Source organism: Lipotes vexillifer, unplaced genomic scaffold, assembly GCF_000442215.2.
Source record: "Lipotes vexillifer unplaced genomic scaffold, Lipotes_vexillifer_v1.1 scaffold104, whole genome shotgun sequence".
In the NCBI taxonomy this organism is placed as follows: Eukaryota; Metazoa; Chordata; class Mammalia; order Artiodactyla; family Lipotidae; genus Lipotes; species Lipotes vexillifer.
Window position 1 is genome coordinate 1,305,804 of NW_006789458.1, and position 16,934 is coordinate 1,322,737.

General features: G+C 33.8%; 1 protein-coding gene across 1 annotated transcript in view; it reads left to right on the forward strand.

The window, feature by feature from the left end:
* The window catches only part of EXO1 (exonuclease 1), a 39,214-nt gene extending 23,576 nt beyond the window's left edge, over positions 1 to 15,638 (forward strand). The window contains exons 9-13 of the mRNA XM_007462624.1: positions 1,650 to 1,896; positions 5,877 to 6,435; positions 10,399 to 10,500; positions 13,601 to 13,794; positions 15,500 to 15,638. Of these exons, the coding sequence (XP_007462686.1) occupies positions 1,650 to 1,896; positions 5,877 to 6,435; positions 10,399 to 10,500; positions 13,601 to 13,794; positions 15,500 to 15,638 (1,241 nt within the window). The remainder of the gene's footprint in view (positions 1 to 1,649; positions 1,897 to 5,876; positions 6,436 to 10,398; positions 10,501 to 13,600; positions 13,795 to 15,499) is intronic.
* Positions 15,639 to 16,934: the final 1,296 nt, after the last annotated feature.

Sequence of the window (16,934 nt, forward strand, 5' to 3'; positions counted from 1 at the left end):
CAAGGTAGACTTATTCATTTTATGTAGAGAGCTCATCAGTAAATTACCTATGTCAGACTAAGTCTGCTTCATTATAACTACCATTTATCAATGGATTTTGTCCACAGGCACACACACAAACACAAAAATAAAACAAAAAACAGTAAATGTTTTCCCTTTTTAATGTGACAGCCCTTCATATATTTAGAGATAGCCATTGTGACCCTCCTAAATTTCTTTTGCAAGCTAAAAGTTCCTTATCCAGGTTATGCTTTGGATACAATACAAATTTTTTAATAATTTGTAACTACTACAGTGAGTGGTTGTTGAGATGTGGTCTGCTTACCATAGATCATATTTAGAATTGTGGCACTATTTCAGTCCTTCATCCAGAAGCTGCTTTTACTACTGCAAACTAAGATAACATGAGCTTTTAGTAGTATTCTTGTCATTTTGCTGGCATTTACTGAGTTTATAATCCACCAGTTGCTGTTAAGCCAGGTAGTTATATTTTTAAACTTAAAGATGGGTTACATTATCCTTAATGAGGTAATCTTAATTCATTATAATCCATTGTTCTGCCTATTATTTTTTTTTCTTTTTTGAACCTTTATATTGTCTTCTAACATGGGTATTATGTCACCTGGAAATTTGAGAAGTATGGCTCAAGTATGTCTTAAAGTTTCGCTTAAAATATGTATACTAAGTCTATGAATTTCTCCAAATAGCTAGTCTAACAACCTTATAAAAAGAAAATGAGATTAGTGTGGTGTGGCTTCTTGGTAAAGGCTTGCTGGGGATCTTACGATATTTATTTTTTTCCTCTTCTGTAAGAGCTCCCAATTCCCTGCATAATAAACAGATTTTTACAAGTTTACTGACCTATAGGTTTTTTTTTACTCTATACATTTTTGAATTTGAGGTATCACCTTGTCTGTAGTATTTTGGCACCCTCAACTGTTTTACCAACTTCTTAGAGTCATGAGCATTTACTCCCATGTGAGTGGAAGCTATTCAGACTGAGAATTAGTTGGACTAATTTAAAGTACCTTAATGCTATCTCTATGTCCTTGCCCATTTCAGCTGTAACATCTTACATTATTTAGTCTTATGATTTATTCTTATACCAATAAAATACATTCGTTACACCGCAGTCTTCTAGAGCCCCATAGCTATGTAATGAAGATAAGAGCTAGAGCACAAATTACAGGACAATCAAATACACCTCAAAAACCGTAACTCAGTGATGGTGTGTATATATAGCTCCTTGAAACATTTTTTTTTTAATGTTGAAACAATTTTTTTAACCAAACATTTGTTTAATCATACATTTAATTCCTTTTTTTTTTTTTTACATTCAGAATTAGGCCCTTATTGTATAATGAGTGTAGAGCCTTACAGAATTGATTGTACCCTGAAATTTTGGTTTAGGTAATTTCACATAAAATAGTACAAATAATTGACATTAAATCATAGCCAAGTTTTGAAATCGTAAAACACATCCAAGGGAATTTTTTTAAAGTCATTCTTTTATTTCCTTTTCTGATGCATAGTTTAAAAAAAAAATAAGACTTCATCTTTAGGACAATAGGACATGGACTGTGAAACTAAGACCAAATGTCTAACTATACATGAAATAAAGATTTACAGATAATTTTGTTTTTACTTAGAAGAGCTATCAGAAGATGATCTATTGGGTCAGTATTCTACTTCCTTTACAAAGAAGATCAAGAAAAATAGTTGTGAAGGTGATAAATTATTGAACTCTTCTGAACGGTTTATGCCTGACCTGGTAGATGGCAATACTATTAAAAAAAGCTTAAGCACACCACCTAGGACAAGAAACAAATTTGCAACATTTTTACAGAGAAAAAATGAAGAAAGTGGTGCAGTTGTGGTTCCAGGAACCAGAAGCAGGTATAGTTATATCTATAGAATGTTGTATGTCTGTTGTATTGTATACTCTGTTGGCATTTATTTTAATTGTCGCGAATAACATTGAATCTAATGGGATAGGTGTAAGACCTGGCTTAATCCAATTACAGTTTTTTATCATGTATTGCTTTAGTTCCACTGTCCCTTGAACTTCTGTTACTTTTGTAATCTCTCCATGGAGAACCAAAATAAGAATTGTAGACCTTACTACATTTTGCATTAGATAAACTCTGTTACTTTGGGGGTTCCTCCCCCCGACTTTGTTTCTATTTTTTTAGTTTCTTTAAGAGCTAAATATAATTTTGTAAAGTATCTTTAGAAATCTATTTAAATACAGATGACTGTGGATTTCTCATATTAATTGATAATCTGATACCATACTAGATGCTGGGTTACAAAAATGAGAGACATAGTTTTTGCTCTTGAGAAACATGCAGTTTTTCGTAGTTGGAGAAATAGGTCAGTAACAAAATCTTTCCATACAGTGTGTTAAGTACAATGACAAAATCATGCATGAGGTGTTTTGAGGGCATCTAATGCTGAGGCAATGTTTGGAAATGGTGAGAGGGAAGGGATGAGTGTTAGGTGCTGTTACCTAGGTTTAAATGATGAGTGGGTGAAGCAAAGAAGGGAGCCAGATACTTTCCCAGCAGACTCATGCAGCTTGGACAGAGGCATGGAGGTGAGCAACAGCACGGAGCATGGGGTTAACTATTTGCTGTTGATCACTGCTATTATTACTTCTGCCACAATGTAAGTTGGGAAAAGGATGAAAAGGGAGCAGAAATGTAGATGATGAGGGAGCAGAAATAAGCAAGCCAGTTCATGAAAGGCTTGTAAGCCAATCTAAGGAACTTGAGTCTTTAGGGGTGATGGGAAACATTTAGAAGGTTTTAATCAGGGGAGGAGTATGATTTGATTCCTGGTTTAGATAGACCACTCTGAACACACTGTGAAGAATGGATTCTAGAGGGCCAAAGCTGAGCAGAAAGATTAGTTAGGCTGTTGCCATAGTCCCTGCTAGTGAAGATGAGAATTTGAAGAGTCAGTATAACTTAGGGGTTAGGAATTTGGACTCTGGGGTAGACCACCTGGATTTAAATCCTGTCTTGTTTACTCATGAGATGTTTGACTTGAGCAAGTTAATTTCTGGGTGCTTCTGTTTCTTCAAGGCTAACAAGTATAACAATCTTAGGATAGCTGATAGAATTAAATTATTACCATAAGTAAAGTGCGTAAAATATAGCCCAACAGATGATAAACATACAATAAATAGTTCTTATTTTATTGACTTTGGATAGTGGTACCACAACTAGAAACAGGAAATTTAAGTGTTAGAAGTTATTTAGGCATGACTTAGTAACTTTAAGAAAGAGAAACTTTATCAGCCCCTGTATTTCTCTAGAAGACTTAGAATGAATATTTTTTATTTTTCAAGTTTAATAAACTAGGTTGCAGCCAGATTTGTCTAACCATGATGATAGGAGAAGGACATGAAGGAATGAACCACTGATAATCCCTAAGCCTCCTTTAGGGGATGTTTCAAACCCTTCTCCCATCAAGTCTTTCCAAGGAAACATTCACAGTACAATGAAATGATCATTTTGATTCTTCCTTTGTTAGTCACCCTCATTAAAGGTGCTTGTTAACAGTGGAATAATGAAGAAGTAGGCCTCAAAGGATGGAAAACAGGGTTTTAGATGATTTATGCTGATTTATACATTCTAGAAAGTTGACTTCTGTTATTCAGAGAAATTTTTGGAACTTGTGTTTTATTTTTCCATTTGGGTGAAAACAGGATTTCATTTCTCTGCCTCTTAGTGCTTCTTTTTCTTTCCATTTAGGTGAAAATAGACTTTCTTTTTTCTGCCTCTTTGGAGACAGCTAATGAGAATAATGTTTGTGTCTCTCTACAGGTCTTGGCTATTAAGTCATTGTGGAAGCTTAATGAAATCTCTGTTTGAAGCTGTAAATAGCTGCTTTATATAGCTTAGTTAGTTGTTTCGCTAAGAAATTGTTTAGAGGACGTATTAAGAAATGCTTGGAGAAATATTTTTTTCTGCATCAACTTCCTGTGAAATAATAATTGGGAGTAAAATCTTTGATATATAATTTTCTGATCTAGATTATGGAGCAATATCTAATAATAATTAAATATTGTTAAATTAGTTTTCTTAGCTGATTTTCAAAGTTCTTTTATATGTTATTCCTCACAACAGTATTGTGAGATATTTAGGTTGGCATTATTTTCCCTATTTTGGGCAAAGAAATTGAGGCTCTTAGAGGTTAAGAAACTTTCCCGGGGTTGTATAGTTAGTATTAGTGATAGGAAAGATTCCTAGTCATAGTTGGCATGGTACCTTGAAAGGAGCACACAGTCTTATAGGCTGGACTTGAATTCTCACTCTGTCATTTAATTAGTTGAGTGATCTTTCATATGCCATTTAACTTCTATGAGCCTATTTTTTTAACTATAAAATATGGATGATCATATGCATAAGACTGTTTTAAGACTAGAAGAAGTTATATATATCAGACACCTGGCACAGTGCCCAGTCACTAATATATATGCCAGTGGTCATTCCCACCCCATTCTTTATAATATAACATAATAGGAGGTATTAAATATGCAAAAGATTGTCTCCAATCTGTTTGCTTCTTGGAAATCTATTTTAAGTCTTATCTTTATTATATAGATACTTATCCTAGAATAATGCCTATTTATTTTCTCAGATCTAGAAATATAATTATCAGTTAAGTCACACCATAGGCTGTTTGGAAAGAAACAGCCATGAACTAGGAGGGGTTCTGGGTTTTAATTCTGTTCTTTAGTTGATTAATTTTATAACCTTGGGCTCTGTTACTCTAACTTCTCTTACCTACAAAATAATACATAGAAAAATGTTTGGATATCATAGGGTAACGTTATTGTTTGCTTAAAAGTGAATTATGTGATCAGATAAAGGAGCGGATGTTTCTTGCTCAGTGAGAAACCAAGTAAGACTTTTCCTTTTACGTGCTGCTTCCTTCCTGCCCTGTACCCACACACATCAGCTAAGGGTTTGATGTAAAGATAAGAGAGGATATTTATTCTCCAGCATTTAGTAAATATTCTGTTTAATCATCTTGGATTTGAACTAATGCTTATTAATGAGGTAAATTCTCTTTTAAGTTTCATATTTAGCTGATCATACACTCTAGGATTTTCTTTTTAAACCTAAAAACACTCCTTGAATACATCCTTCCCAGTAATGATACTGATCTTTGTTTCATTTATATTGGGTTTTTTTTGTGTGTGTGTGTGGTACGCGGGCCTCTCACTGCTGTGGCCTCTCCCGTTGCGGAGCACAGGCTCCGGACGCGCAGGCTCAGCGGCCATGGCTCACGGGCCTAGCCGCTCCGCGGCATGTGGGATTTTCCCGGACCGGGGCACAAACCCACGTCCCCTGCATCGGCAGGCGGACTCTCAACCACTGTGCCACCAGGGAAGCCCTATATTGGAGTTTTTAAAAGTGATTTTTTTAAAAGCTGCTACCCTGAATAAGTTAATACCTCTTTAGTAATACAGAATTGAATAATTGATTTGAAAGTCTTAACCTCAATATTTAAATTAGTGTAGAAGTTTACAGAGTATATAAAAAGCTTGGTAGATAGTATACTACTACAAGTTCCCAGATGGCTTGCTACTACTAGGAGGCAAGCTAAGACGAGGGGCAAATGGCTAATTTATTTTGCTTTTACAAAATAAGAGACCATAGTTATAAAGTGTCCTTTCTGTTGCATATTTCTATATCTGTTCAAATATTTGAGTATCAGCCATGTGTAAAATCTGTTTTGTCTTTATGAAATTAGTATATTTATGAGATTTTTTTAAAAGAACCATTTTTCCATTATGAATCTTGTCACCTTTGTGAGAAAACTCTAAAATACTTCTGCATTCTTTCTGTTGTTTTTTCTGTTAGGTTTTTTTCCAGTTCTCTGGGTTCTGCTGACTGTATGTCAAAGAAAGCAAGAAGCCAGTCTCTAGATGAAACTGCTGTCACAGATAAAGAAGCCAATGTAAATGAATCAGATTGTCTAGATGGCAAGAAGTTGTTAGATATCAGTGTAGCACATAATTCAAGTGAGCATATTCCACATGATGTGACTGTGGTTGCTGAAGAGTCTCAGTCTTTTAAGACCAGCAGATTCACGAGGACCATCTCACCACCCACCTTGGGTACACTAAGAAGTTGTTTCAGTTGGTCTGGAAGTCTTGGGGAGTTTTCAAGAACACCAAGCCCCTCTCCAAGCACAGCACTGCAGCAGTTCCTTAGAAAGAGTGATTCTCCCATCTCTCTACCTGAGAATAATGAGCCGTCTGATGTATCTCAGTTAAAGAGTGATGAGTCAAGTGATGAATCTCATCCCTTACATGAAGTGGATTGGTCTTCACAGTCTCAGGAAAGCATGGACTTATCACCACACAATTTAAATGCATCAAAACTTTCTCAGCCTTCTAGTAAGGATTTAGATTCAGAGGTAAGTAACATTATGAAGCGTTTGTTTTCAAATTCTTATGTAAGAGAAAATAGGGTGTTTATCAGACAGTTGAGGAAATTTTGCCTACATTATGGAAACAATTGATTGTTTTATTTTTTCATTCTAGATCTTACTGTGTAGAAAGTTCATGTTTTATTCATCTGAAGGGCTTCTCTGTATTTTAGACTCTTACACATTTAATCTAACTATATTTCTTGAATCACTGTGTTCCATTGATAGGTGTCTCAAGTTGTGGAACACTTAAGAACTAAGCAGATTGATAAGCTTCATGAAAAGTTATTATAAATTTAATATTTAAATCCTTAATATACTGTTGAATTCAGACAACATTTGAGACCTTATAATGAAATGGCCCTGTTAATGGGATGGTGTTCATCGTAAGTTTTAGTACTTCAGAAATACATTTTTTATTTACTCTTACTATTCCTTTTGCAGTTCCCATTTATAACAAAACAAAATAGTAATACAAGTGATTTTATGTTATTCTGTGTAAATTAATAAAAGCATCCTAGCCATTTTTTTAATTTGTAAAATATCTTTATCCTTACTTAAGTAAAATCAAAGCTCCAGATAAGTACTGCTCATAAGACTCAGTGACATCATATTTTAAAATGACATGATGGCATAATAACATTCTTTAATCTGAGTTATTTTAAATTTACCAATTTAACATACTTCATTTTATGTTCACAACTACAGTTACCAAGTTGTAAGAACAATTACAGCCTTGGTAATATTTGACAGAACTTTGAGGTCTGATAATCCTGAATATTAAACATCTAATAAATGTTAGATGTTTAATTTTAAACATCTAATAAATATTAAACATTAAACATCTAATAAATTAAACATTTATTAAACATCTAATTAAACATTAAACATCTAATTAAACCTAATAAATCAGTATATCTTGTGTTATGAAAAGGAATATTAAACATCTAATAAATCAGTATATCTTGTGTTTATGAAAAGGAAAGTATTTTATTCAAATTCCTAAAGGAAACTTGAGTTGTATTGGACTCAAAGACAAAAAGCCTAGTTACAATATGGAAGCAAATTGTTTTCATTTGGAGAAAGCAGAAATCAATTAATATATTCAAATCCAAAATCCATTCCATGTAGTGTTTTTTAAGTAAGAGTATGCCAAACCAAACCCTTGAGGCTTTTGCTTTCCTTTTCCCATTCACTCACTTTGCCTTCAGTTTATCCATACTGTTCTAGAAGACTGTTTCTTTTAATATGAGCCTCCATTTTTGTTTGTTTGTTTGTTTTTTGCGGTATGTGGGCCTCTCACTGTTGTGGCCTCTCCCGTTGTGGAGCACAGGCTCCGGACGCGCAGGCTCAGCGGCCATGGCTCAGGGGCCCAGCCGCTCCGCGGCATGTGGGATCTTCCCGGACCGGGGCACGAACCTGCGTCCCCTGAATTGGCAGGCGGACTCTCAACCACTGCGCCACCAGGGAAGCCCTGAGCCTCCATTTTAATGTCATCTTTTTCATTTTCCACATCTTACTTCATTTTTCTCATGGCACCATTTGGGTACCATCACAGTTGCTATTTCTTGAACATCTTTCTTTAAAAATCACTATTTGTGAGGATACTTTCAAGTCTGCCGAGCTCCTTTCGGGTGTTCTTGTTCCTTTTCCAGCAGTCATCTTCCTGCTTTACTAACTTTGTAAAGCTTTTAGCATGTTTTACTGAGAAACCTTACCAGCTCACAGCCTATGGGCTTATCATGCTGACAGAACTCTCCACACTTCTGTCTTCAGGGCTAACCATTTTTGTGATTATCAATTATAGAAACATAAATTGTCTCCCCTCAAAAACAGACAAACTAAGAATCATTCATTAAGTCATCTCTTGCCACCAGATGTGGTAAATTCCTCTTTGGATAAATGAATTAATTGTCAAACAATTGGGACAATAGCAGGTAACATAAAAACTGTGTAATATTTCTTTATTCAGAAAATGTTTTAGAGAGCCACAGTGCCACTGGGGCTTCATTTTGAATATCAGGTTTTACTGTATGGTTCTGAAGAAAATGCATTGGCGACTTCCACTGGTGGTTCACTGTGAAAAGCAACAACCATGTATTCTATGTATACTGAGTTCATTAACGGTATTGGAGATTGATTAATCTTAGGATCTTACTCTTGATCTTTATTTTAAGAAATGATATAGCCCAGAGTCATCACTACTATGAACAAGAAATGTTAGAGTTTCTGTAAGTTACGATCCAAATTAATGGAGTATTTTTCACTTTTGGATTGTTTTAAATATATAATACTGTGTAGAATCCCAAGATAAATATTAAAAAAAAAAAACCTCTTGAAAAATGCAGAAATGTAAAAGTCTTCTGAATTTGCATTCATTGTCCTTTTTTATTTGACTTTTGTGGGAATCTAGATTATTCTGTGTATAGAAAAGTCTTACATGATGGGATTGGGGTGTAGAAGGTAGGTCTTAAAAGTCTTTGCTGAAGGTAACTGTGCATTTGATACAGTGCTACTCTACTTCTTGAAAGTATATGCCTTTTTTTTCTTTAATGTTGAACATGCTACACAATTAAAAAGAGATGTAGAACTATACTGGTTCAACCTTTTGTAGCTAGTAATTTATGAAAACTATTAGCCACGTTTACAAATGATGTTATAGCAGGAGACTTTTTTTTTAACAAGAGAACAAATCCACACTTTTATTTATTTACTTTCCAAAAAGTTTAAATCCTGGAAGGGGTACAGCATCACGTGGATTCTGTGTCCAGTGGCTTTAGCAGGAAGATTGCTTCAAAATTTGGCATGAACCCCATGCCATTGTTTCCATGAGAACGAGTTATTTTTCCCTAGATTACTCTGGTTTTTTTGAGTTTGCCACCATGAGTTACAGTGTTGTTCTTTGTACGCATAAGCATACCTCTTGCATAGATAGAAGTCAGTTTCATCTCAAGCATAAACACCTTCAATTTTAAGAAGACCTGTGTGCTCCCTCTGGTTCTGGAGACTCTGCTTATAGGTTTTTTTTTTCTTTCTTTCTTTTTTACTTTGGGGCAATGTGGGATGCATGAAAATTTCAAGTATAGTCTTCCATTGCCTGAAGCAGTTGTACATTCTGGATAATATCACAATATACCAGACACTGGGTTGGCTTTACCATTACATGACACAGCTTGTGCCTTGCTCACAGTTTGGAAGGGGAGACACAGAACATCCAGTACAAAGATGACCTTGAACATGGATTTTGTTATAGGATCCAGGTCCCCAACATTGCAAACTTGGGAGGAGGAATTGAGATCTATCATGTCAATATGGTTTAATCATGGCAGGAAAGACTCAGTGAAAATTACTCTTATATGTTTGGACCTGAAGTGATTAAGAAATGAATCACTGCATCCATTAAAAAGGAGGGCAGCAAATGCTTGGCATGTCTTTTTTTTTTTTTTTTCTTTCTCCCAGGACAGTGATCTCCATGTTGTGGGGTTTTTTTGTTTTGTTGAGGTGTAGTTGTTTTACAGTGTTGTATTAGTTTCTACTGTACAGCGAAGTGGAGTTCCCTGTGCTATACAGCAGGTTCTTATTAGTTATCTATTTTATACATATTAGTGTATATATGTCAATCCCAGTCTCCCAATTCATCCTACCACCACCCCCCATGCTTATAGTTTTTTTTTTTTTGCTTATAGCTTTTTAATTTATATTTTATACAGTTTACTTCTTCAGCTGGTTTTCTTTAGTGAAACTAGCAAACACCATTCTTTCCACATTAGATTAATTTTCTTTTATTCTATTTCATGCTTTTTATACTTTTTTCTTCTGATAAATTACATTTTATTTACACTGATTTTCTCAATTTACTTGTTTTATGTTTTGTTGAATATTGGTCAGTTGTCATAAAAATTTGATAGTAAAAATCTAAGTTTGCTTTATTTTTTCATCTCGGGGATCTAGGAATCTGATTGCAATTTTAAGTCACTTGATAATCAAGGTAATCAGAAATCCAAGCTATACTTATTTCATTTTTCGAAAAAAGGCACACTTCTAAGGAACAAGGTAAAACACTTACTTAAATTATTTTTAAATTTCAGAAGCAGCACATGCTTATTACCAGGCAATAAGAAATATAAGCAAAATTAAAAATCAAAATGCCTATATTTATTTACACAAAATGTCTACCTTCAAACTATCTAGAACCGTATTTGTGCATGATTTGTAGGTGTTTAAATTGTGAAACTTGCTATTTTTCTCTTACAGTATAAAGAACTTTTTCTGTATACTTACATAACATTACTTATAATGAATAAAATATGCCATTGTATGGGTTTAGCTAATCTTCTTATGTTTGTCCTTTACCCTAAACATTTTTGCTGTAGCAAAGAGTACTGCAACGAAGATTTTGTTGGTAAATATTTGAGTACTGTACACATTTTTGATTATTTCGTAGGGGTGAATTCTATGGAGTGGTATTACTGGTCCAAAGGCATGTATGGTTTAAAGCTTTGATGTATATTGCAAAAAGGCATTCTAGAAATTGGGTACCTGATAAGCCAAGCTTTTTTTTTTTTAATCAAAATATGTAAATATATGTGTGACTATAGTGAAAGCTCGTAAGTTAAAGCCTATTTTATATATTAAGTGTTCTTGCCTGTCAACATCAAAATACTAATTCCTGACTTAAAAATGGGCAAGGGACATGAACAGAAATCACAAAAGAAAAGGCACAAATGGATGATTAACATATAAAAAGCACATTCAACCTCATTAGTAATCAATGCAAATCAAAGTAATAACATGTAATTTCTTACCTCTCATTTTTCCAAAAAAGTTTTTAATTTACTCATTTTATAAGAGTATAGTGAGATGAATAATCACATGTTTAGGAGAGTAAGAATTGCTGTGCCATTTCTGGAAAGCAATTTGAAAGAGTTCAAATAATTTAACCCAGTAAGTGCATTCTAAAACTTGAGCCTAAGGAGATAATGAGAGTTTAAATACAAGAGCACTTATTTTTGCATTGGTTGCAATAATGAAAAATTGGGGGGGAAAATCTAAATATCTAGAAATAAGAGAGTGAAATACATTAAATACGTTGTTGGTTTTAGCTCTTGGCTGGTAGATATATAGGTGAATTTTTTTCTTTGTTTTCTTATGTTCTTCTATAGTGAACATATTATTTTTCTTATATTTGTACAAGAAAACTATATTCATATAGTTAACATATTATTTTCTTATGTGTATTTTTAAAAGCATAAAACCTTTACAAAAATTTTAAATAAATGGCCTGGCATATCTATTTGAAAGAAAGTCCCCATCTCATACTATTATAAATATAAAACTGAAAGATAATAAGGATATGAACGTAAAATATGTAAATATAAGATTCTTTTAAAAATCTTTAAGTGAGAAAGGCTTTTTCAAACAGATACTGTTTTGGAAAGATGTCCATATTATTTTTTAATGAAAAGGGAAACCATGCTATTAAACAATATTAAACACAATAAATAGCATGGTGTTTTTGTTTGCTTAAATGCTGGAAAATACACACACGTGTGTATGTTTGTACAATCATAGTAAAATGTCTGGAAAGATACCAAAATTATTCACAATGATAGGATTAGAGATGTAGAAAGTACTTTCTCAAAAGGAGTTATATTAAAGATGATGGTTTAATGTCCTCAAAAGGAGGACGTTAAACCATCATCTTTTTATTATTTTTATTCTTTCTGTCAGATTTGCACTGTCAGTGTTTTAACTGTCACTTCTGTTTTGGTGACAACTCCCAGATGAACTTTCCTTCTTGCTCCCTAATATCCAAATTCAGTATCTAAAATCAAACTCATTTTTTTTTAACCTCTAACCAGTACTTCTCAGAGCATTTTTATCAGTTATATAAAATTATAATATTTGTTCTATGTCACTTAGTTTCAAAATCTTACGGTTGTCCTCTTTCCTTATAACCTCCAGTTGGATCCTTCTTTTTCAGGGGTTAAAGAAAAACAACCAAATAACTATACCTATCTAAATCCTGTTTCTTTCTTTGTCTTATTTCTTGCTCTCCTTTTTCCCATCACCAACATCCTAATTCAAGATTTCATCTTTCATGTGTGAGTCCTTCCATTCTTTATACATCCTCTACTAGATTCATTAATTTTAAAGCCTTGTTTTATATTACTACACTCCTACTATCCAAGAAAAAATAGCAGCAAAATTTTAATGGCTCCATATTTCACACAGCATAAAAATCAAGTCAAACAAAGACAAATATCATATAATATGACTTATTTGTGGAATCTAAAAAAAAAATGATACAAATGAACTTATTTACAAATCAGAAATAGACTCACAGACATAGAAAACAAATTTATGGTTACCAAAGAGGATAGCGGGGACAGGGGTGGGGAGATAAACTAGGAGTTGGGGATTAACATACCTACTACTATGTATAAAATATACAACAAGGACCTGCTGTATAGCACAGGGAACTATACTCAGTATCTTGTAATAACCTATAATGGAAAAGAATGTGAAAAAGAATATATATATGATATATATGTATATATAACTGAGTCACTTTGCTATACACTTGAAACTAACACAATGTTGTAAATTATACCTCAATTAAAAAAAATCAATGGATTCAAATTAAATGTCAGTAGAGATCTGTTTAAGTAAATTATGGCACATTTATACAATGGAAGAAACAGGCAACCTATTCAAAACAAAATTCAGTTCTACATGTGAAATGGAAAAATCTCCAAGATACATTGTTAAGTAAAATCAAGATATATTAGGCAAGAAAAACAAAGTACATGACATGTTGTACTATGCTGCCTGTTGTGTGTGGGGTGTATGTGTGTGTGTATGTGAATGAATTCAGTGGTTGTACAGGAAACTGGTAGCAGTGACTGCCTAAAGGCAGTGAGGGAGTAAGGGAGACTCACTTTTCTGTCTGTTCTTTTATACTCTTGATTTAGTGCCAGGTACATGTATTACCTGGTGAAAATATACTTTTTGTAGACGTTTACGTTTATAAGCACACTTTTGCACATCGATTATAGGTTATTTTTTGTTCCAGTGTATAAATAATAGTTTGAAATTAAATAAAGGTAGTTGCTTTAACAGAATAGTATTAAAACAGGCATTTAATCTTCAGGTTCCTGGGCTGTATAAATCTAGTTTTGTGGACAGTCTTTCTACAACCAAGATCAAACCTTTAGTACCTGCCAGAGTCAGTGGGCTGAGCAAGAAGCCATCAAGCATCCATAAGAGAAATCATCATAATGCCGAGAACAAGCCAGGATTGCAGATAAAAATCAATGAACTCTGGAAAAATTTTGTATTTAAAAAGTGAGTTATCTTGTAACTTATTCTAAAATAAGTAATTTTTTTCTGTAATTTCAATCCGTGTCTCCTCTTTCTACTTTCATATGAATCAACTTCTTTTTCTCTTACCCTAAGAGAATTATTTTCCTCTAGTCCCTTTAACTGACTCTTTGTAAGAATATTTAACTTCAGTTTCTGTACTTTCTTTTAGTGAAAATGTGGCAAACTAAAAACCTCAGTTCTCATTCTGGCTTTGGGGTCTCTCTGTTGTTAAGCAAATTACTTTTCCAGGCCTTAAGTGTCTTATTTTTCTTTCCTTCTAAATGTTGTAGACATGGGAGTGGGAAGGTAATGCTCTATGATACTTCTGGATTTAAAGCAGTTTGTTTCCCTAAATTATCACATCTAAAATGGGAAGAATCAATGAGTTTATATGATGAATTAACCAGATTTCTAATGTATGTAGCAAACACTGTTTTAAGAGAATTGACCGTCTATATATCTACATTTTTTGAACCAAACTGCATCTGTTAGACAACAAAATTAGCCACAAAGTAGCATAGATTTATAATTATTTTCTTGTTCTTATTAAAGCAAATGTGCTAAGAATAAACACAAAGAGAAAGGGAGGGAGGGAAGGGGGGAGGTGACTTACGTGGGATGATAAGATTAAACCTTACCTAATAGAAATGTTATCACAATCAGATGAGATAGTATGAATGGAAACACTTTGTAATAAGTGCTGGACAATTATGTTTTTACTTTACATTGTGTTAAGTCTAGATTAAACCATATGGCAGCAGTTCTCAAACTTTTTTTTTTTAATATTTATTTATTTATTTTGGCTGTGCCAGGTCTTAGTTGTGGCACACGGCATCTTTTTTAGTTGCAGCATGCAGGCTTCTTAGTTGCAGCATGCGGGCTTCTTAGTTGCAGCATACGAACTCTTAGTTGCGGCATGCGTGTGGGATCTAGTTCCCTGAACAGGGATCAAACAGGGATCAAAGCTTTATTCAGTTCTGCTTTTGGATTATCAGTACAAATGTCAGCATGGTAAGAAAGGCAGATAAAGTCTAAATATTATTATGAAAATAGTTTTGATCTTACAAACCCCCTGAAAGTGTCTTGGGAATTTTTAGGCATCTGTGGATCATACTTTGAGAACTGCTACTAGAGGGAAATTAAGGGTGCAACAGTATTCTTAAATGCCTTTTAGAAAACTAAGACTTAATTACTCCTGTTGAATTTTTGTTGACAGGACATAGAATCAGTTTGTTATCTTTATAATAGGATTAATTTTTATAGACATAGAACTTCTTTCCAAAAGTTGGGAGAAGGGGAGGAGTAAAAACATAGGGCTTAAACATTTGTTTATGCTTCACTCATGCTGGTCCTCAGCCAAACTTGAGAAGGGTTCTAGAGAGAAAATAACTAAAGTTTGTTTATTGGAACCATTCTCCCTTAGCTAGTATACATTTAGTAGTGGCTTGGCACCTACTTTGAAAGGTGATTTAGAAAGCAGTCATGGGTACTAAGAAGCAAAACTCAAATTTTATTGGGCATACTCAGAGGAGAACCTGAATGTGTCATATAATAAATTGAGACAAATTATACAGTAGAGGGTTTTATCCTCTTTACATACCTCTATTTTGTCCAGGTAGATTATTTTCTAATAAACACTACCCTAAAAATACCCAATAAATTCATTTTATTATATTATCTTTTACAGAGATTCTGAAAAGCTTCCTTCTTGTAAGAAGCCAGATCCCCTGTCTCCAGTCAAAGATAACATCCAGCTAACTCCAGAGGAAGAGGATATATTTAACAATTCTGACTGTATGTGTGTTCAGAGAGCAATATTCCAATAAGCACAGGCAGCTGGGAGGCTATTGCCTGCAAGAGAATCTCTATCAATTTCATGTCCTGTTTGAGAATGAAGTAGTTATCAGTATGAAAGACTTGTTCTTAGATCTATGCTATTTATTTTTAAATAGAGTACATTTTGTATATTAACTATGTAACTGTTTTTGTTCAGCTTTTTATATTTTCATAAGCTAACTAGAGAAATAATTTTGGTTTTGACAGGTTTTTGAAGATTTAATGTTAATTGAGCAAGTCCCTTGGAACTTACAAAAATCTAAAGATTTCTGTAATATTGTCAAGTACAAGGATGGTAAATGGAAAACCACAATTCTGTGGTCATTTTATACTAGAGAAAATTACTGTGTTTCTTTGAGCTATAGTTTTTTCACCTGCCTTTCCTGTCTGTCTTTCAGGGTTGAATTGGAAATACAGTTGCTGGGATGGGAGGGGTAGTTGGAAGGGTTAAAGATCATTGCATAAATGGGGCAGTGCTCTGTTTTCCCTGAAGAGTTTGGTTGGGTTACAGATTGACAGTAAAAGAAAATTGGTTTCAGCATCATATGAAAGGAGCTACTTCTTATATCATTAATATTCTTAAACTTCAAAATAGCCTGTTTGTCTTTTATGTCTTTTTTGAAGTGTGTGTTAAAAATTCCTTAACGTATATTTAAAACTAGTATCCTAGGTGCAATGTAAAATACTAAAGCTGCAGGGTCTATGATGTGTACATACTCTGCAAAGAAATAGATTCTTGGAAAGAAAACCAGCTATGCAAGTGAAGATCTGAAGTAAGGAAGTGAAGTAAGTGACAATCTGACAGGAAGTAAAGGAATTGTAAAAGTGTCTGATATAGAGGATAAAGGAAAGGGATCCAGAGCATTTTAATTTTTAAATGAGACTTAGTAGAAGAGGTCAGAGTGGAACAAAAACATAACATTGTAAGAAGCAGCATAAAAATGTTAAAAGGGGAAAAAATTTTTTTTAAAAATCTGGAAAAGATCAAATACAAAGAACAAAAGCAAATTTGAACTTTCTGTGAATGTTTCCTGTTATAGAACAAATTAAGAAAGGGAAGATGGTAGCAGTGCTGTAGTTTGTCAGTCTCCGAACCGTCGCATAGCAGCAACTGGATAACAAAGTCAAAATACTAATGAACAACATTACAACAAATTTAGATGGCATCATATACTTAAATCCTGAAATATAAGTGGGTGAAGACAAGCTACCAAAAGCCACAAGACCACAAAGTGGTACTGGTGTGTGTTTGGGAGAAGTAGAGGATGGCAATAGGGCATCTAATG